The 23,157-nt window shown below is 29.0% G+C and overlaps 1 protein-coding gene across 1 annotated transcript in view; it reads left to right on the top strand.

Moving 5' to 3' along the window:
- The window catches only part of LOC135957865 (cytotoxic granule associated RNA binding protein TIA1-like), a 10,978-nt gene extending 669 nt beyond the window's left edge, over nt 1–10,309 (top strand). The window contains exons 3-5 of the mRNA XM_065508678.1: nt 4,721–5,098; nt 9,960–10,119; nt 10,268–10,309. Coding sequence (XP_065364750.1) covers nt 4,721–5,098; nt 9,960–10,119; nt 10,268–10,309 — 580 coding nt within the window. The remainder of the gene's footprint in view (nt 1–4,720; nt 5,099–9,959; nt 10,120–10,267) is intronic.
- The last annotated feature ends 12,848 nt before the right edge of the window (nt 10,310–23,157 follow it).

The following is a 23,157-nucleotide window of genomic DNA, read 5'->3' as shown; positions in this document are numbered from 1 at the left end:
AAAAAAAAGTTACACATACGAGTGTTGTTTTTGTTTTCACATAATTTTTTTTACTAATACATTCTCACCACTTAGATTTTTGACAACTGAGTTAGGTCTTTTACAGAAGAGTTTCCGCTCTATGTGTATTCTCTATGGCAATACGTATTTTAAATAATAAAAAAGAAACAACTGCCAACAAGATATGCTATATGTAAATATATTTAGACCTCATAACCGCAGGAAATTTTTTCTCTTCACACTTATTTCTTCCCGGGAAGAATATCTTCTTATTTTAAGCTCCAAGGGAAGCTTAAAATATCATCTGCATTGCCTTGAGCTAATGCATATGATATTTGCTCCGAGAACATCATATTGAACTCAGGAGTCCCCCAGGGTTCTGTTCCTTCTCCTTCCCTTTTTTTTAATTTTCATGAACGATTTACTAACAATCACTTCAAATCCGATTTATTTTTTCGCGGATGACAGTAATATCTGTTACTCATATTCATTCGACCATAGACCTACTATTTCTGAGATTAAACTGTCAAGAATGAATATGGACGACTCTATAAATCGTGACCTTACAACAATCTCCAGATGGGGTGAATTGAACCGAGTTAATTTCAACGTACTCAAAACTCAGTGATGCCTATTGACACATAAACATCTTGAGATTTCACCAGAATCGATTTTCGTATGGGTAACACAACTGTTGGTGTTTCAAATACAGATACACACTGGTGTTTCAGATACAGTGTGACGTCCGTTGGAATCATATATTCGATGTTGCGAAGGAAACATTTAGGTACTTGGGTTTCTTGAGACGGTGTCGAAAATATTTCTCCCCTTCTGACCTTCTTCGTATATACACAAGCTTCATTCGTCCAAAAATGGAATATAATTCCCACATATGGGCCGGAGCTGCAACGTCAAGTCTAGAGCTGCTGAACCGGGTTCAAAGAAGGGCGGTTGATCTTATAGGTGATGAAAATGTTACCCGGTTTATCGATACTTTAGAACATCGTCGGAATGTGGGCAGCTTATCCTTATTTTACAGATTTTATCACGGGTGTTGTTCAGTAGGCATAAGTAATAACTTTCATTCGGAACACACGACTATCACACAGATCGCGCCCATTTGCTATTAATTTGAGTACCGACCGCACGGCACATTATAGGAAAAACTCTTTCTTTGGTCGAACCATACGTATGTGGAATCTACTACCTGCCAACGTATTTCCGGCGGAATATAATATTTATCAATTCAAGTCAAACGTCAGCAAACACTACTCCCTCTTTCTTCCTTCTCACAACTTTATTTCCTAACATCAACATCAACACAATGCACTGTATATATATCCCCTGAGTGTTGGTTATACAAAAAAAAACAACTTTCTAGAACATATAAACTTCCTAGGAATGATGATGATTAACACCGTTTAGGTAGGTCAATATAATTTAGTAAGAAAAAACTAAAGGAATTAAGTGTTTTGGGCCATAAACTATTACATTTTTATAAACTAAAGCATACTTTTAGGCAGCTTTAAAAAACTTTTGAACTTGAAGATGAATTTTTTGCAAAATTAACACCGAGGTCCTGAATTTTTGGGGGACCCATAAAAAAATGTGCATGACTTTGGGCAAAACTGGGAGACACGGGCCTTTTTTTGGTCTTATATCACGTACTGTTGTCCGTATATGGTTATATTTCCACGACTCAAAAAATTACACACAGTGTAAAGCGCGAGTTTAATAATCAAAAACACAAACGTCTACTAAATTACCACCAACAAGAAGTGTTTGTTTTAATTAAAATACATTTACTTAAATAAAATATTAATATTGAAATTATCAAGACAAGCCCATTTCTGAAGTTCATTTGTAATTCTGAAAGACCATGTTGAGTAGATCATTTTTGTAGAATAAACTTATAGTCCAGCAGGTCTGAGTTTCTTTACATTGGGTAAGTTTTAATTTTTTGGTCGAACTAAACTAACTGAGAAAAAAGGTTAATGTGTGAGGTTTGTCATATATAATATTTTTAGTTTTAAATGTTAACCCTTTCACGCAAAAGTTTTTGAGAATCTGAGTGCACTTTGTGAAGTATTAAGAGCTATATATTTCAAATAATATTTCAATATTTCAAAAATTGTATTTCTTGAGTTATAAAATATTTATTTTGATAGATATCCCACTCGCATCCCACTAAAGGACTAAAAATATCTTAAAGGAATGGACCTAAGCTTTCTTTTGACTAAAAAAAATTAAAAAATTTAAAAAAAAAGTCAACAAAGTTTTTGATTTTGCAAAAAAAAGTCAAAAATTGTATGTTTTGAGTTACAAAATATTTATTTTGATAGATATCCCACTTGCCTCCCACTAAGCGACCAAATAGGTGTTCACGGAAAATATCTAAGCTTTATTTTAAGAAAAAAAGGACCATTTTTAAAAAAAAGTCAAAAAAGTTTTTGATTTCGGAAAAAAAATATTAAAAATTTTTTATTTTTTTTTTTAAATATTTTTTTTTGAAAGATTGAATAATAAGTTACATGGTATAAGTTACATGGATAAGAAAAATCACCTACTTGACCAAAATGTCAAACTTTGACCCCCTCTAACTCAGAGAGTTCTCGACCGATCTTGTTGAAAAATTGAATTACTATTCAATAGAACTAACCTTGATCGGAAGACATCGACTTGACATGAAATGCCCCATATATAAAACGAAAAAATAAAAAATGTAAGTAGATTACTGAAAATCTCTTGGGACAAATGTGTCATAATATGCATTAAGGGTTGACTATCTCCAAACTGCGAAATTAGTATCAGGAGGTTATAAATACATTTTCAAACTGAAATAAAACATTGATTTTAATTAGACGCACAGATTTTATTGCTTATTTTAAGGATTAAAAAGCTACAAAACAATCTCTGTTTAATATGAAGCATAAATGAACATTGTATGTTGCAGTCTTAGCACATTGCAGACATCGTTTACTTGAAGTTTTTGTTTTCCATTACCCTTTTTTTGTTATGGATGTTTATGGTATGGCATACTAAAACTTGTCTAAATTCAAGAGAAGTTAATAATTTCGACTATTGTTACAGAAATGTAAATTTTTTCTTAGTTCCTCAATCCGTGAAAGAGACATAACAGAAGCTATGCATGGCACCCCAATATCTGGTTCAGTGGACCAGTAGCTTCGGAATATTCTAATAGTTTCATAGGCCTAAATATATACAATTTTTATATAAACATCATAAAACATTGATGGGAAAATTTCCACACTCTCGACCATTCATGCATATTGGGACACCGGTGTCCCTTACAAGAAATCTCGTATTGCGGGTAGTTCAAAATCTTCTTTTTAGCAAAAATCAATTCAATCACAGTCTTTACTTACCATTCTAACAAAATCAATTGAAAAAAACTTTGAAAACTGCACTAATGTATTACAAATCACTTTTTAATATTATAAAAAAAAAACTTCGAAATTACCAAAAATAAAGTTGAATTATTTGTTTTAATTTTCCTGATCAGTGGTACCAAACTTTAAAGAAAATAAAGTTTTTTTTATAAATAGTCGGTTTGTATTGCAATTGATAATAAATCTAAGTTTAATTTAAAAATATCCAATGTTAAACATACCTTAACCCTTAACGTCAAAGGGTTAAGGTATAAAGATGGCAATATGAAATTTGGAACTAATATAGATCTTGATGTTTTTAAATCTGGATGTGTTTAAATTCCTAAAACGGGGAAAATATGTTCCAAAAACTAAGTTTTTTTTTCTAAAAGAACTCACTTTGACGTTATTTATTAAGAAAAACTTTGTATGTAAATCAGTAACATATAGAGCTATAAAATTATGGAGCTTTTAAATCAATGCAATTATATATTTTTCCATTCTTTATTTTGAGTTCCCAAAATTGAGGTTTTTATAAAAGTGCTCACTGTAACGTTATTTACCATGTAATAGAACAAAAACAAGTAAGAAAGTATGATCGGTCAAGCCCGACCATATAATACCCTACACTAAGTAAAAGAGCAAAAACCTTTTTCTTTTAAAATTGTTTGTGTTAATTGTATTACTTTAAACATTTAATGACTTTTATTTATGTTTCGTATCAAGTGATTTTGTCTCGTATCAAGTTATTTCACTAAACCCTTTATTTATTAAAGAGTGTATTCTTTTATTCTATAAAATTCTTTAAAATTTTATATATTTAAAAATCAATATAAAAAATTTCTTTAACCATTAAGTCACTTCCAATACATATAATGCAATTGCTTAATGCAAGAGATCATTATTTTAATAAAACAGTTGCAACTGAAACATTCACCATCCATAAAAGCGCCAGCGAGGCTAATAATCATTAAATCCCACTACCATTTGAATTAATATCGTAAAAACGTCAATGAAAATAAAGTGATGACTTTTTCCTCCTACCGATTAAGGTCATTCTGTGTATTTAACAGAAAAATACTTCCTACACTTACGTACTCGTACATGCGAACAGATAAAAAATATACACAAACATACATACATATTTAAAAACGTTCATGCATTACATTACAACGTAGACATATACTACTACGTATTACATACATGATTTCAATGATTTTTAAGTTAAATTGAATGAATAGTTATTTGTTCGCATGCATGTGTATAATTCCTATATATATGAATATTGCTGCTTGCCACATCTCATGCAACATACTCTCCCTCATTTGCAGATACTCTACTAAGGAAGCGGCAACACATGCAATTGTTGCTCTACACAATACGGAGATAAATCAACAGTTGGTCAAGTGTGCGTGGGGCAAAGAAAGTGGCGAACCATTACATATGGCTGCCTTAGCAAGTCAAGCACTTGGACACGGATTTCCGTTCGGTACAGCAGCTGCTGCAGCGGCAGCCTATGGACATCACGTAACCGGATATTGGTATCCTTCTGCACCCACTGCATACCAAACAGCAGCGGCTGCTGCAGCTACTGCAACACCAACAGCTCCAACAGCAGCAAATACTTTGCAACCGGGTCAATACTTACAAGGAATGCAAGGATTTACAACATTTGGACAGTTTGGCGGTTATCAGCAAGGCTTTATGGGGTAAGTTAAACTCATTGCAGTTACTTTAATTTATTTTTTATTACACATACAACAAAATTTATTACTTGCTTATTACTTACTAGTTAATGTAAGTTAATGTAATGAGAGATAGATAATGTTGCCGTTTTATGGAATTAACAAAATAAAAAAGTTTTTTCAATATTAAATTTATTGCTTTATGCAAAAAATGCAAAATATTCATATACTTGGGAACAGATTATTTAATTTTACCCTAACATGGACATTATTTATTTTATTTTATTTATAACTAAATTGATTGCCGCCATATGATATCTGCCTTTTGAGTGGTCTGACATATCCATTTCCATTTTTATACCAAAATATTGAGTTTGTCATTGCGTTTGTAGTATATTGAATTAGTAGTCCTAGAACCAAAACTTATATATATTAGGGATACTAATAAAATTCTAAGGTGATTTAGCTTTACCAGTCCGTATTTCTGTTATTGGCATAATGGCAATGAGCCATCGGATTTCTCCCAGCCATCATATTCCCGGAATATTACTCTATGCAATTTAGAAATCATATTTAAGTTCTATGTAAGAATAAATCACAAGACGAAATTTTGGATTGGTCATATTTGACAATAATCTCAGCATTATGAGTTTTATATTTAAAAAGCCTAAAAAACTATTGTTGAAATTACAGTACAAGTACCTTTTCACACGTTCCCGTACTAAACACATTTAAATCTCAATAGAAACTAAACTATTGGTCGGATCGCTTTGATTTTTTTTAAATGATTCTAGATAAAATTTCCTTGGAATACATGTGGGGGCGGGTATACTTCCCATGGACCATCAAGGAGTAATTTCAGTTTGAAAATGAAAAAGGTCTCACCGCCGGAGGGTTAAAAATTACCATTTTCGAATAACGAATAATTTGAAGACTTTTATGTTGAATAATCGAATAAAACGATTTTTGCTTAACATTTGTTATAGTTCCAAATTGAAATAAGTAATAATGACTTACATAAATTGTACTGTTTCTGAAATTCTACAAATAACTAAAGGTAAAGGGTGGCTTTCGATCACTTTAGATAGTTCCTTATATAATATATAAATATTAAAGCAAGTAGTTATAATTCTAAAAACAAGTCTTTCTAAATGTTTAATTTAGGACTTGAACCATTGAAAATAAAAAGTACGAAATAAAATATTAGTTATTTAGTAAAAAAAGCTGCATGCTTTGAGAATTGATTTCGAAACAGAAATTTTAGCGTCTAAATATGAACATATGCTAGCGAAATATTAGCAGAAACGCAATTAATAATCAAAATAATAAGATAGGTTAAAATGGTGTTAAAATGGCAACGTTCACTGCCAATGATGTCAAACTTTTACTAAATAATTAGTTAATCATTTAAAAATCCAAATTAATGAACGACATTAAAAAAGTTCATAATACGTTTATATTGTACTTTAATTCAGGATAATGTCCAACTAGCTCACATTTTTTAAAGCATAGGTCCAAAACAGAATCTAAAGTGTTTGCTATTCAATTGTTTTGTAAATAGTTCGGGAGGGAATCTTATCAGAATATTTCTGATGAAAATTTAATGATGGATTTTGTTTACGAATGTTTTTTAATATTATCAATACTTGAATTGTTTTTCTTTAACAATAGAATATTAAAAAACTTGCATCAAAACTTCATTCTTTACTTTATAAAAAAAAAAAATGATTCGATTAATTTTAAACGTGTGATCGAATTATTCGAACAAGTTAAAATCTCTTATTCGTTTTAATCGAACAAGAGAAAAATCGAATAACTTGAATACCCTACTGTTATTATATTAAAAACAAGTAAGAAAATATGATATAATACCCTACACTAAGTAAAAGAGCAAACATATTTTTCTTTTAAAATTTCAATAATTTATATTTTTGAGTGATTTTCGGAAGTGGGCCTTATATGGGAGTCGATCACCATGATGTGTGATTTATGTCTATATGAAAGTTAACTATGTTGAATTTTGTGTGTATACGAACATTTTTGAGCGATTTATGCACGTTAAAGTGATTTTCGGAAGCGGGTCTATATGCGAGCTATGACTAATTATGGACCTATCGTAACGAAATTTGGTGATATGAATTTTGTGTATATAAAACTTATTTGGAGCTGAATTTGTGGAGATATATATATAAATTAAACATTTATGACCGATAAAGTCCAATTTCGGAAGAAAATTTGTATGTGGGCTAGGTGAAATGATGGACCGATTTCAGCCAGTTTCAATAGGCTTGGTCCTTGGGCCTAAAAAATAATTTGTACCAAATTTGATCGAAATATCTTCAAAATTGCGACCTGTACTCTGCGCACAAGGTTTACATGGACAGCCAGCCGACCAACCAGCCAGCCAGACGGACGGACATCGTTTAATCGACTCAGAAAGTTATTCTAAGTCGATCGGTATACTTTAAGGTGGGTGTTAGACTAATATTTTTGGGCGTTACAAACATCTGCACAAACGCATTATACCCTCTCCACTATGGTGGTGTAGGGTATAATAATGTAATAATATTCTCATAGGTAGAGTATCCAAAACCGAAAACCGGTCAAGCGGTTTTTTGTAAGACGGTTAACCGGTTTTAATGAAATATATTTTCTAAAGCACATTCAAACATATTTATAAATAACTTTGATATAATTTTTAAAAATATTGACTTATTTTATAGAGAATTATAGCATTTGAAAATATTTCGTAAAAGATATAAATATATAATTGCATAAAGATAGCGCCTTCAGAATTCAAAAATGCTTAATTTCCAAACATTTACAGCCATATGCTTAAAAATTTAAAAAATGTTTATAAACCAATTATAGAAAAATTTCCATAAAATTGTATTCATAAACGATTGATAGCTTAAAATACTTTTGATAAACAATTTTTAAATTTTAAAGTAGGTTCGACTCTACTATAAACCTACTTTAAGGAATTATTTTTACTTTTTATCTTAAAAAAGAGGATATTAAAGATAAATTTGGAATAATAGACGATACTATTGCAATTGCTAAACACAATTTCCACTCCGCTGGCGAATAAGTTCCATTTTAATAGTATATGATTTTGTTTGATATTCCTCCGGCAGTGAACAACATGAGGTTCAAAAGTTAGTTTGATTGGCATTTTTGTCATTTACATTTAACCTGCAACGCCATATAGTAATAAAATGTGGAAACATTGTGGAAGAAGGTCCACACAATCTAATATACCCACTCCGGAATTAAAACTATGTGTTTCCACATAGAAATTCATTAAATTTTGTAAATATAAAAAAGTTTGTACATTAATACATTTTAGCTTAATATAAATTTAATAGAATAAGATATACATTTTGTATGTAAAAGGTAGTTGTTATCTTCAAAAATGTATTATTACTAAAAACAATTAATGAAAAAAAGAAAACTAACGAATATTTTATCCTAATTGAAAGCAACACTAACAACAAAAAAGGGGAAATAAATGAGAAGCATTGCCAGCTTATACAAAAATCAGTACATTAGTTATTGTGCCTTTAACAAACGTTTATGAATACAATACTTTTATAAATGATTTTTAAATCTAAAGTGTTCGTTAACAAAATTGTGTTTTAAATCTACAATAAGATTTATTTATGCATATAGCGTCCACAAATAAAAATAAATTTAAGGAGAAATAAAAATTTAATATAAACCGGTTAACAGGTTTTTTTTGAAGACTAAAACCGAAACCGTTTAACCGGTTTTTTTAAAAGACAATAATCAAAACCAGTTTTTTCAAAAACACACTTTTTCGGTTAAACCGGAAACCGGTTTTTCAAATTTGCCGGTTTTTTGGACACTCTACTCATAGGGTAGAATTTGAAGCGCAACTGAGAATAAAATATATTGGAATATGAGACATAGGTTTCATGTCTCTCAGTAAAGCTTCTAAGTATATTTTATTCTATCGTATGGAGTAATATTGGGTTCTCAAATTTCTAATTTTATGTAAAAATCAAAAGTAGTATTTGACAGCACTAATACATATGGAGTATGTATGTATATTAACCCTGAAGGAAACCTGGGGACAAGTGTCTCCAAGTCACCAGTTTTGTCGACTATTTTGGTGACTTTTTAGCGACATTGTCAACGAAGACGACTCTTCCATCTGTTATGAATTCATACCGTTTCGTTTTTTAATTTGTTTAATGCAACGTCAAATGTTAACAAAATATGCAGTTTCATTATTTACATCTACTTCAGAAAAGTACCAAAAGTGTAGATTAGAATTACTAAAATTTACTAGTGAATAAGTACCTAGTCAATAGTAACATCGTCAGTAGTAGACTTCCAATGACACGCACATGTTAAATGTCTATAGTAAATAGCATTGTCTGGAGAAAATAAGTCACTAGTACTGGTGACTGTGTCAATAGTAAGTCAGTATAGTTTCACTATTGACACTTCCTGCAGGGAAATAAAATTTTTCTATGTACATATATTATCAAATGATTTTGTTCTATAATATTTTAGATTATTTCAAAGCCGAAATTAAACAGAAACTGATCAGTTCTAAATTTTATTAAACCGAACCCGCGGTTTTTAAATTCTTCGGTTTTTTTCGAAGATCTAATATTTATATTGAGGAATTGAAAGAAATTTCACTTAAAAGGGCATGCTACAGGATAAAGATAAATTTCACGTATATATAAATTTTTTCAATGTGAATTGGATTAAACTGTGGAGTTTATAATTTTGCAGAAATAATTTTCTATGGGTATATTGAGTTAATCATTAACATTAAACAACTACAAAACTTATTTTTTTGCAACAACTGTATGTTAAACAATATTTTACTTTCTCTAATTTCATACAGAATGGGAGTTCAAGTACCCGGTACATGGCAAAGTATACCAGCCCAGGCACAATTATCTGGCACAACAGCACCACAAATTACACAAACAGTTAGCAATTCACTACCGCAAACTGCAGGAGTTGTGGCATATCCCATGCAACAGTATCAAGTTAATCCTCAGGTAAAATTAAAATTAAAAATCAAAATCAAACTTTGTCTTCTCTTTCACACAATTTATTGCTCGCACGCAAGCACTTTTCAAATCCATCCTATTGATATTCAATTAAACTGATTAAATGATTATGTTATAAATTCTCAATATTTTGTAGATTGCAGAAGATGAATGGCTGGCACCGAGTCTTCTGGTGTAGCTGCCATGATGACCTCCTATAATGGGAGATGCTTGTTATGCAGCAACATCATCAGCAGCAGCAGCAACAAACTTAAATACGGGTTTAGTGGCGTGTGCTTGTCCAACAGCTTTATTAGCTACAACTAATAATTCTACAACAGCAGCAGGAGCAACAGCCGCAACAACTACTAACTCAGCAGCGCCTTTATATGTGCAGCAGCCAACAATGAAATGTCTGCCACATCATCATCAACATCATCAACATCATCATCAGCAGCAACAGCAATTACAATATGGAAATCATTATCCTTATTATGTTTATCAGCAGCAGGTATTAAACAACGATTTCGCTTCTCCAACGGACGTGTACAAAGATCATCATAAATATTCCATAATTACAATTTGAAATCTTTACATTGTTGGCTTCTTGGTTAAGATGTAACCAAAATACATTAAGTAATCTTTACCACAAATGAGCAAAAATGGAATATATAAATTGTTAACATACATAAAAAAAAATATATTTATAAATAAAAGAGCAATTATTTAATATATAAGATAAAATCTAATGATATATACACAGCTACATACTACAGTAGTATTTATACATACATATGTATAGATACATAGGAATATGAATGTTTGTATTTAAGTAGGTGATATAAAAATATAGTCGTAAAAATTTACACATTTAATCGATGTTATCTTTGGTAAACGAAAATGTTGAGTACAATGGCTTTAAATTGCAAAAAAATAATTATGTTTATCTATAATTCTTTGTTTATTTATGTCATGTATGTTTAAAATTTAAAGGTGTTTTCGTAGACAGTAGTTAAGAGTTATCTTTAGGTTATGGGAATTTTTGTTTGTATTCATCATACCAGTTTTTTTTAATTCAAGCTACTAAAATGAATTTGAGGACAAATAAGATAAATTTTTTTTTTCCGAAAAACAACAAAACGTAGCAGATATACACTGTGGACCCGTTTGTATGGAAGAACAATAACGGCTCGATATTAGAATAAAAAAGTCCATTTTTTTGCTTTTGATTTATAGTTATGTTATGTAGTTTAAATTTAATGTAAATTAAAAGTATAAATTAATAGGCTATAACTTTATACAAATTCGACGAAATCTGCGTTTCCGCTTTTCAAAATTCAATCTTTTTCAAAACATATTTTCTCTCCGATTTGATATGAACTATATTTTCAAAATAATCACAATATGTATATCAAAATAAGCGAAATTCCATAAGCTTTCATTGGTATTTAAATCTTTATAACGTCTTTGGATTATAAAGCAAACTTTTTAGTTTAACTAAAATACTTGCAATATTTCACAAAAAAAAATTTAATTGATTTAACCCTTCTGTTAGGTTAAAAAAAACTTACGAATCTTAGGTAAGGGACCATTTTGGTCCTCTTTGTATTTTTCATAAAAAATTTTACATAAAACTCTTTGACCAGACATTTTAAATATTTATAAAAGTGAATATATAAATTTTTATAAAAAAAATTAAAAAAATGGAAAATTGACGAAATATTATCAGTGATATTGCCGAAATTCTAAATGAAATTGATTCAGATATTTCATTTTCGTCCATATTACATGAAAATATTGAAAGAAAGTCACATTGGTGAATGTGAAATGAACAATGGTGAAGAAAATGAAGCAGATTATGCTGTAGATGCATTATACATTGCGAAAACCAAAATGCAATGGATTCCTTTACCACGTCACATTGGAGCTTCAGCGGAGAATATTACATCATTACCACCACGTTTAACGCTTTGTGGTGTGAAAATAATCATGGATAATACGAATAAATGTGGTAGACTTAAATTTGAAAGCAAATGGAAAGATTTATTGGTGTTCTAATTCTTGCTGGGATTTTGGTCTTGTATATACGTAATTAGGTTATCATAATAATTTTATATTGCAGTGGCAAAAACGAAGATTAGTTTGATGCAAGTTTTGGCATATTTTCTGGTCTATTAAGAGCTAGGATAATTTTTAATTGATACAAGAGCTCTCAGCTTGGATGATGTTGTCAACAGAAGGCAACAAAAAAGTAGTGACAAGTTTGAGTTATGGGACAATTGGGAAACTCTTCTTTCAATGTTTTATAACATCCTGATAACAGGTGATAACTTCATCTTTTGAGTAAGATGCAAAGGAGATGGACATATATGGGAACATTTCGGGAAAACAAAACTTCCACCGAAATTGTTTATGTCCAAAAAAGTTCCTTTATATACATCCGCATTTGCTTTTAGTGAAATCGCAGCACTTGTTTGCTATATATATCGGCCATAAAACTAAAGGAACTATATTGATAAGCTCCATCAATAATCATAACAAGATACCTGCAATCGTTTCTTATTATAACTGTACAAAGTTTCCTTTATCTATCTTAGGAGGCGTTGATACTGCTGATCAAACGATTAGTTACTACAACACTAAAAGACAATTAAATAAATGGTAAAATGATGTATTTTCAAATATAGATGATACATCCGAGTTTTTACCCCAGTTAGCTATGTGCCTATCAGAAGAATACGTTTTGAAATGGACAGTCAAACCTAAAAATCCATTTGCAGCAGAGCTATTGACTCAACAAAAAGCTTCGCCATCAAATAGTGTACCATCTACAAGAGTTGATATAAAAATTTCAGCTACTAGAAAATGGGGAATTTGCAATTGATGTAAGTTCAAATGTAATGCCAAATGCATTATATCCAACATATTTGTATGCAAATCGAATCGAAAAACAATTTTTTCATCTTGCTTCGAAAATAACAATAAGCCATAATTGTTTTTTCTTGCTTTTACTCATATAAAGAATAAAATATATTGCATGGACCAAAATGGTCCATAACCTAAGATTTGTAAATTTTAATTTTTTTCTGTTCTATGTTATCCTATATAGCTAAAAACTAACTAAAATCATTAAAATAGAAAAATAATACCTGAGCAGACGTTTTAAGTTGATACGATAAGCCATTGCAAATTTATATAAAAAATAAAAAAAAATTTGACCAAAATGGTCCAAACCTAACAGCAGGGTTAAAAAAATAATAAAAATCTTAAAATGGTATAAATCCTTTATATCATTACATTCCGCTCATCAAATAATAAATCCAAAAAAACATATTCTATTTTTGTTGGGAACATCCACAACTTTTTACCAGGTTATTCAAATTATTCGATTTTGCTTTTGTTCCAATAAATCGAATAATTCGAATAAGAGATTTTAATGTTCGATTAATTCGATCAGACGTTTAAAATTAATTGAATTAAAAGTTCATCATTAAATTTTCATCAGAAATACTCTGATCAGATTCCTTCCCGAATAATCTACGAAAAAATTCGAGCTAGTTGGACTTTTTTAAGACGTTCATTAATTAGGGTTTTAAAATGAGTAACTTAGTAAATGAATTATTCACTTTTTATAAATTATTTCTAACAAATTGTATTATACCCGCAAGCTCTATTAACGTTCCCGAATCATTGCTAAATCAAGTGGTCTTAGGGAATTACACAAATCTGTCCAAAGTTTGATATCATTGTCAGTGGACGTGGCTAATTTGAAGTCATTATTATTTATTTTAATTTTGAATTATGAAAAATTTTACGATTATTCTACATAAAATTGTTCGAATTATTCTCTATTCGCTACTACCCTACTATTTACACAATAAACTCTTGAGAACTCTCTTACCTTGTCGCTGATAAGTTTCATGTGACATAAAAGTTAGTTTAGCTGCGATTGGCCAGTAATCTCTCTAACTAGTCTACTGAGAACTGGTTGAGACTGGTTGAGAACTTTCTAAAAGAGTTTTCCAATAATAATCTTGTCATTCAACTGACAGTTGTCCTCTGCCAATGTTTGACATGTTCTTTTTAATTTTTCTTGAACTGCGAAAATAAAGGAGGATTCTGAGTAGCTCGTGGTATTTTTCGATTTCCATGCTGGTATGTCCCACATAATACGAAATAATAAATAAAACGACATATTTTCGCAATTGATTGACAGTGATATATTCAAAATTTTATACCTACATTTTTTTAATCCATCATCCGATATATCAATTTTCGATTACATTTTTGATTACATATGTTTACAAGCAACTCAGATTTCATTGTGTAATGCCAAGTTTTTGAGCATTTACTTTCTGAAAGATACACACAGAAAACAAATTCGTAGTACCGAATTAGTTGCCAATCGACTAATTCTACCTTCGTCACAGAATCTTACAGTTGTGGCTACAAAACCTTAGAAGGGGTAAACATGTTTGGTTGCTTAAACTGAATTTTTTCTTATTAAAGCTGGGTTTCCGCATACACCGTAATCGGCGCCGATAATGAAAACTGAAACTGAAAAACGTTGGAGTTCGTTAGCGTCTCGTTTCTGAATTGTTTTCGTTTCAGTTGGGTGCGTTGCGGCATAAAACAGAAACGAAATTATTTTTTAATTTTGGATGTCGCACATTAAATACAATTTCATTATTTTTGACAAAATCTTTTATATTTTCCTATTCCAATAAAGAAAATTTATTTTTTTTATTCATTTTGGTTTTATATCAATTTGAAATAAAAATATAATTAAAATAATTTCGTTCCTACAGCACCGAAAACAACCTACTTGAAGTTGTTTTCGTTCCGGTCCCAAATGACAGTTTTTTCGTTACTGATCGGTGCCATTTCGTTCCCAATTATCGTTGCCGATTTCTGAAACGAACTTTTTTTCGGTGTAAATGTATGGAATTTCGTTTTCAGTGCCGATTACGGTGTATACGGAAACGTAGCTTAAGAGATTTTGTTTGGTAGAGCCGAAAAATTCTATGTGTGAAATGGAATCATTCGATTGCCAACAAATTTGGTTGCTCCTACGAATCTGTTTTCTCTGTATATATTTCAAAAGTATATGAATAGTTATAATGTAAACTAAAATACCTGATACCAAGTGGCATTATTATTTCATGATCATCGTTATTTTTGTTATGTGGAAATATATTTTTTTTCAAGAAAAGCTTTTTTGTAGAATAATTTTTTTTGAGTTTAATTCAGAAAAATAATATTGTATAATGTTTTGCAAAACACTTATCTGTGAAAAAATAATTTTTTTTTGTAAATATTTTTCACAAAATGGTATCTGTAGTAGATCTTATCTTTGAAAAAAATGCTTTCTGTAGTAGAGTTAATTTTTTTTGAAAAAGTTTTAATATTTAAAAAAAAAAATTCGTCTTTTAGTATATTTTTGTATATTTTATAAAAAAGATTTCGGTAAATAAACTTTGCTGTAAAAATTCTTGTTATAAAGATTTTTTTCAAAAAACTCTTATCTGTGAAATAACCTATTTGCAAAAAAGCTTTTCTTAGATTTTTTGAAAGAAAACTTTTCGATAAGAAAAGCTTTATTGCACAAATTGTTTTTGTAAATCTTTTCCACAACAAATTTTTTGGTAGTAAAACTTTTATTTAAAAAAAAACTATCTTTAGTAAAGTTTTTCTTTTCTTTGAAAAAGTTCTCTTTTTTGAAATAAAATTGTCGTCAATTTATTCAGTTTTTGTTTAACGTAATTGGAATTATTTCCTAAAATACTTGAGCTTTTCGGTGAAAACATTTTTCTGTAAAAACTCTTGTTTTTAAAGAGTTTTGCAAATAAGCTATCTATACTAGAGCTTGTCTTCGAAAATTTTTCATGTGAATAAAATTATTGTCAACTTGTGCGCCGTATTATAGGACATTATTCCTGAATGACTTTTTAAAGGAAAATAAGACCTCAGTAGAACAAAAGTTTTTTAATCCAAACTAGTGGAACTATTACTTTGTTATATATAGGTTCCCGAATTGTCAAAGCCTACTCCCGAACAAACTGGAATTTGAACAAATATTAAACAAGATATCAAATACGAATTACAATACCAGACATAAATAAACAAAGTTATCTTTTAAAATATTAAATCATTAAATTTCCTTTTAATTACTGTCATATTTATTACACCATTAAATACTATCTCATACAAAAAATTTATAGGTATAAAATATCAATTAAACATGGATTTTTATCCGTCCTTTTGCATACATAAACTAACTCCTAATTTAACAAAATATTTGTTTTGCCCAATATGACCATGTGGTCTGGTCACTGGAATAAGCTTTAGTTTTTTTTTTTCTTTTTAATTATTTAACAAAAACATGCAAATTTCTAAAAACCAAACTGTTACATTATTAATACTCTAACAGCATAACAAATATGCAGAATAGTAAAATAAAAATAATAACAAAAATATGTTAATAAAATAGTTTAGATGTATAGAGATAACAACCATTAAAATAACCACCCAAAATTTATATTTAAATAAAATTTTGAAAAAAAATATATTTAATACGATTATGAAACAAAAATATAAAAATAATATAAGCATAAATTTTTGAAACAAATAGCTAGATATTAAATTGTATTTATAATAGAAATAATTGAATAAACAAAAATATTTTGCATAACCATGCTAACAATTGATGAGAAAGAACCACTCGAAATCATAGCCCGCAACTGGGCCGGGTTATAAATAGTAGAAAAATTAGTTAAATGTTAGATACTAAATAATGCACCAGAGATATAATCAAAAAATCCATCAGAGAGTAGAAAATAAAACCAAACAAAATATTTTGTTTTATGGAAAATCTAACTAGTTATAAGTGAAAAATGCACAAAAAAAAACAGAAACACACACAATTATTTATACATAAAATTAAAATAAATACATTATGAAGAAAAAAAAACAAACATTTACGTATGTATGTAGAGAATACTATCCATATGGATTTAAGTTTTAGTTATAGTAAATTTTAGTGAATGGAAATAAAAAATCTATAAAATAACATCATGTATATATATTAAACAATAATAATTAAATTAAATCTATGTATGTATATTAATACACGTAAACATAAATATTTTTAAACAAATCGTTATAAATATTTGAAAGAATGTATTTGAGATTTTGATGTTAACATTTTCAATTTTGAAGTCATACATGACGTATGATTATTTTTTATGTTTATAAAGTATACGCCACCAAGCATTCATATTGAGAATCAATTGACATATTTGTGTGAAACAAAATTTCAATAAAACTATTACATAATTCTTACTACATCCAATAAAAAAAATATAGTTGTACATGTTTACCATAAACATTTCAAGAGTTTTACAACGTTTTTAGCTATATTATGGATATGATTGTGATAACCATAATATGTTTATGTTACCATTCACAAGATTGTAGCAATAATTTATATGATTGTAGCAATGTTTTTGGCAATCATGTTCATTCCGAGAACTACACAAAGTAATACATCATAAAAATGGTTGTCACAAACATATACTTAATTACCACAATCATAAATATAATTGCTACAATTATGTGAAAGATAACTTAAACATATTATGGTTACCGTCATTATATACATAACTACAATGACCTTAATATTGTTAACCAACATGTAAAAAGTACTATGCATTTAATATCCACTGTATAATGAAAATATATTGTTCTGGAATTGGTCAATATTCATATTAAAGTTTGTCCCTAATACTCAATCCAGTACATCAAAATTGTAATTCTAAAAATACAACAGTATTTCCCATAATGGGAAGAGTCAAAGCAGTTCTAGGAGACAGTCCCGAATTATTGACTTTATCCATCATTTAGGGTGGGAACTTGTTACTTCAGTAGCTACCTGACTTTTTATTTTAACACGTGTATGCACGAAACTCTTATAAAAAGAGTTTTAAATAGCCGTCATAAAAAAACTAATTTCAGGAGTTTTATTTGTTTTATTTAAAGCATGCCGCTGGTCAGATCATTACAATTTATAAAGCCCCTTACATTGCAATTGATTAATTCTTCATTAAAATTAAATCAAGTAGGATTTTAATTTGTTATTAAATTTGTTAAATAAATCCTATTATCAAATTGTTGTTGTTTTTTTTTTTTTCTTAAACAAATAAATTACTGCAAGCATTATATCAGATATACTCAATAAAGAAAGATACTGTAAAAAGGTATAAAAGAAACGAAAAGTGTTTTACTTTTGACGGTAAAAATAAAACTCCTAAAATGACGTTTATTTTATGACGGAAAAAATAAAAGTCCTCACAAATGAGTTTTTTTCTGACGGAAAAAGTTCCCAAAGAGGTTTTTTATGACGGCTTTTTAAAACTACTTTTTTAAGTGTTTCATTCGAACATTTATTTTTACGTTGAAAAATAACTGTTAACTGATGAGTTGAGATCATTTATTAATATCATCATAGATTCTGAAAGAGCACGTCAATACGAATCTATTGGTGTATAACAGTATAGGCCTCCGTTGACTCTAACATAGAGATTTCTTGATATCAAGTTTTCTGGACAACCGTTATTTACGGTCCCTGAAAAAGACATATCTACTACAGACAGTCTACTAAAGACAGATAATAAACAAAACTTCCTTCGACAACTCTAAAATGAATTGCTTTCTAAAGTGCAATAAAAAACAAACTTCAATATAGGTTACTAAGAGACACTATGGTGACTACTATTGACTTCATGCTATGTTACATGGGATACCAGTATACTTAAGCAAAAATAAAAATAAACTGTATGAGAATTATACCAAAAAAAATTTGTATAAAATCAGTTTGTACGAATTACTCACAAAACGTTTAAAGTGACTACACTCCAGATTACATAGATACACTTAAGTGACAATTGTCTTCACGCTAGATTACTTGGGATGTATAAAGTAACCAATTGTTTTCTCTCTGCACTACAAAGAGTGCATATGTGTCAATTGACCCAAATATATAAATTGGAGTCAGCCAAGTGATAAGACATTTGTGACAATTACTGTATTTAAGGGATACATTGACTACTTGCTTAACTGCTGGGGTATTATGCGCTTTTTTCTTTTTGCGAAAAGTAGCGACATTTTGTACAGATGAGTACATGGATATCAATCTGCTACAAAATAACATTTTTTGTCAGAACTTAAAAAGCGATGGATGTTCTAGGCCTAGGTCATACTAAAACCGTTTTCAAAGATTTTGAAACACCCTCAAAAATTTTTAGTTATTTTCAAAAAAAAAAACAAGTATGGTCGGTCAAGCCCGACACTAAGTAAAAGAGCATAAACATTTTTCTTTTAAAATTTCAATAATTTATATTTTTGAGTGATTTTCGAAATGGGCCTTATTGGGAGCTATGACCAATTATGGACCGATCACCATGAAATTAGGTCATGTAATTTTTTTCTATATGAAAGTTAACTATGTTGAATTTTGTGTGTATACCAACATTTTTAAGCGATTTATGCACGTTAACGTGATTTTCGGAAGCGGGTCTATATGGGAGCTATGACTAATTATGGACCGATCGTAACAAAATTTGGTGACATGAATTTTGCATATATAAAACTTATTTGGAGCGGAATTTGTGGAGATACGTATATAAATTAAACATTTATGACCGATAAAGTCCAATTTCGGAAGGACATTTGTATGGGGGCTAGGTGAAATAATCGACCGATTTAAGCCAGTTTCAATAGGCTTCGTACTTGGGCCGAAAAAGTAATATGTACCAAATTTGATCGAAATATCTTCAAAATTGCGACCTGTACTCTGCGCACAAGGTTTACATGGACAGCCAGCCGACCAGCCAGCCAGCCAGACGGACGGACATCGTTTAATCGACTCAGAAAGTGATTCTAAGTCGATTGGTATATTTTAAGGTGGGTGTTAGACTAATAATTTTGGGCGTTACAAACATCTGCACAAACGCATTATACCCTCCCCACTATGGTGGTGTAGGGTATAAAAAACAGCTTTAGGGTAGGTCTAACATACTCATACATTTTTAGAACGATTTCAGAATTTTAAATCACTATGCAGAGGAAAATAATTAAGCTTTCATCAAATAATTCAATAATAGATATTTAAATTTTTTTCTATGAAACCCTATTCTTTTTTGCAATATATTTTAAAGACAATTTTATATAGAAATAAACAAGATATTACTTGTTCAAATCGATTTATATTTGCAAGACTTATTAACTTTTTTCGGTTTAGTGGTCACTTTTCTAACCACCTTTTCTAGAGTCTTTAAACTATTTTTAGTGACATGTATTGGCAATTAAATCTTTTTAAGTCATCGTTTCAGTTTTTTTTGCAAAACTTTGCCGTCAGATTGCTAATATTATAAACCGCAATTTTTCCAAGAGGTTTTCCCGCATTCAATAAAAAGAAAGGTTTATTGTTCATCAAATTCAGTGCTACTTTGTAATTTATTGTTTGTAATATTGGCTTGTGCTAACAAAGTAATATTTTATACTATACTCTTTGATAAATAAAGCAAGTAATAGAGTGGTTAGATTACTAACCACTGTGACTGAAATAGGTTTCATATAATGTATTTATGTACATAATATTGTGCGATTTTGTGTACTCTATGAACATTAAATTGAAGATATTTTCCCATTTCCTTTGATATTTTCGACCAGACGGCTCGTTTTTTTTTCCAAATTTCTATTAAATTTCACAAAATTAATAACAAATAATTTTTTTCTTTATTTGAAAAGCCGCTGTCACTTACAATTACGTAGACAATTTTTGTTTTTAACAGGTTCGTCCGGAACAGCACAGAAAAACTAACTACTTATACATGTTTTTCATGTACAAAAGAGATACAGCTGATTCGGAACGTAACAGAAAGTAAAGACTAATTCTGCCTTAATGCATATTTTTGAAATTTTCTAAGTTTTCTAAGCATTAAACGATTCTAACAAATATATCAAATTTATTTTTTCAAATATCTATAAAAATTATATATTTTATATGGCATAACAAACTTGTTTGCTTTTAGAAAACATTCATAAATGTTGACTAAACTATATTTATAAATTGATACATAAGTACACAATACTATAAAAAATAACTGTTAAATTATATATAATGAATAATAAAAATAAAATATTTTAGAACATGTTTTAGAAATGAAAAAAGAAAATATATTGTATTAAACTTCATGGAAGCTTAATTAAAAATAAATGTTGTGTCTGTCTGTATATAAAATCAATAGAAATAATTGCACAAATATACATACATAAAATACCTATAGAAATAGGCTCATACAAAATCACAGAAAAAAATAAACATAGAAATAAATTTATACCCAATATTATCTATATATACATATACTATATGTACACCCAGAGAGAAAAAAAATAAAAATTTCAACATTGTTACAAGTATTTTAACAATATTATAGTCACAGTAACTATTTACATGATTGTGGTAACCATACTATGGTTAATTAACGATTCACATATGGTTACAGTAAACAAGTATATGTTTGTGACAACCATTTTTATGATGTATCATTATATCAGATTATGATATCAATAAGCCGAGAAGAACATAATATGGTAAGTCCTTTATCATAAAAATGGTTGTAACAAACATATACTTGTTTACTGTAACAATATATATGGTTGATACAATCATGAGAATTGTAAATTAACCATATTATGGTTACTACAATCATGTTAATTCTTACTGTGACTATAATATAGTTAAAAAAGCTTGTAACAATGTTGAAATGTTTACAGTAAACATGCACAAATATATTTTTTCTCTGCGTGTATACACAAACACATTCTAATATACCATAGATACATACATACAAACATATGTATACATCAATACAATAATAATAAAATCAAATGCAAAATACATTAACAAAAAACTCAAATCAAACATGATGTTAGAAATAAAATATTTGTAACGTGTTTGTGGGTGAAATCATTTGAGAGTATTTCAATCACAAACACGTTTATAGCTTTATAATCAGTATAATTATTATTTAAAATAAACCTAATAACTAAGAAATATTAATAAAACCAATTACGCGTATATACAAACAATGTAGACCAACAACCAAATTGCAGCAATTTAATTTCTATTTATGTGTTTAGAATAGATTTTCTATTCCCCATAGTTATATGAAACTTGAAACATTTTTATTTGAAATTTTAGCATATTAATTATTTTATGTTATTTATAAAAAAGGAAGATTTTATAGTTTTTAAGCTTTCAAAGGGCTAATACGCAAGGACATCTAAATATATAAAATAGGATTCTTTTAAATAAAATTATCTCAATATAACATACACCACCATAGTGGGGAGGGTATATTGGATTAGTGCTGATATACAATGAGCCTCAAAACCTAAACCTAAACGATTAAAATTTGAATGTTTAGATTTATTGGAGATTGAGTTGAACAATAGATTCGGTTGTGAAAAAAAAAGATTTAAGTCGGACTATAATGATTTTTATGATCCTAAAAAAATCGCGGATGTTTACTACGGTATTCAATTAATCGGTTAATCGAGCAAATAATTAATCGAGGTTTAGATTTATTCGGTTAATTTTAAATTATTCGATTAACCGAATAATTTCTATTTTCATTTTAAATTTGAAATACAACAACGAATTTTGTGTACAAAACATAAAAAAACACCAAATAAGGTATTTGAGATCATTTTTGTAAACATATTTTGCTGCAACAACGTCATAACTTAAAATCCGTGTTTTATAAACTGAGTAATACAAAGTTCATTAATCTTTAATATAGTATCATCTGTTTTCAAAAGAGGCAATTATTTTTTGTGCGAAATTGTTTTTTGTTGTAAACATCAAAATTAAAATTCATGTTTTCTCGTATATTTGATAAGTAAAAATTTTGGTTAAATACAGATTAGAAAGATATTAACATCTACTATTTATATTTCTGAAATCGCATGATTTGTTGAAAATTT

This window comes from Calliphora vicina, chromosome 1 (genome assembly GCF_958450345.1).
Source record: "Calliphora vicina chromosome 1, idCalVici1.1, whole genome shotgun sequence".
In the NCBI taxonomy this organism is placed as follows: Eukaryota; Metazoa; Arthropoda; class Insecta; order Diptera; family Calliphoridae; genus Calliphora; species Calliphora vicina.
Note: the sequence above shows the minus strand (reverse complement) of the source record. Positions and strands in the feature narration are given on the sequence as shown.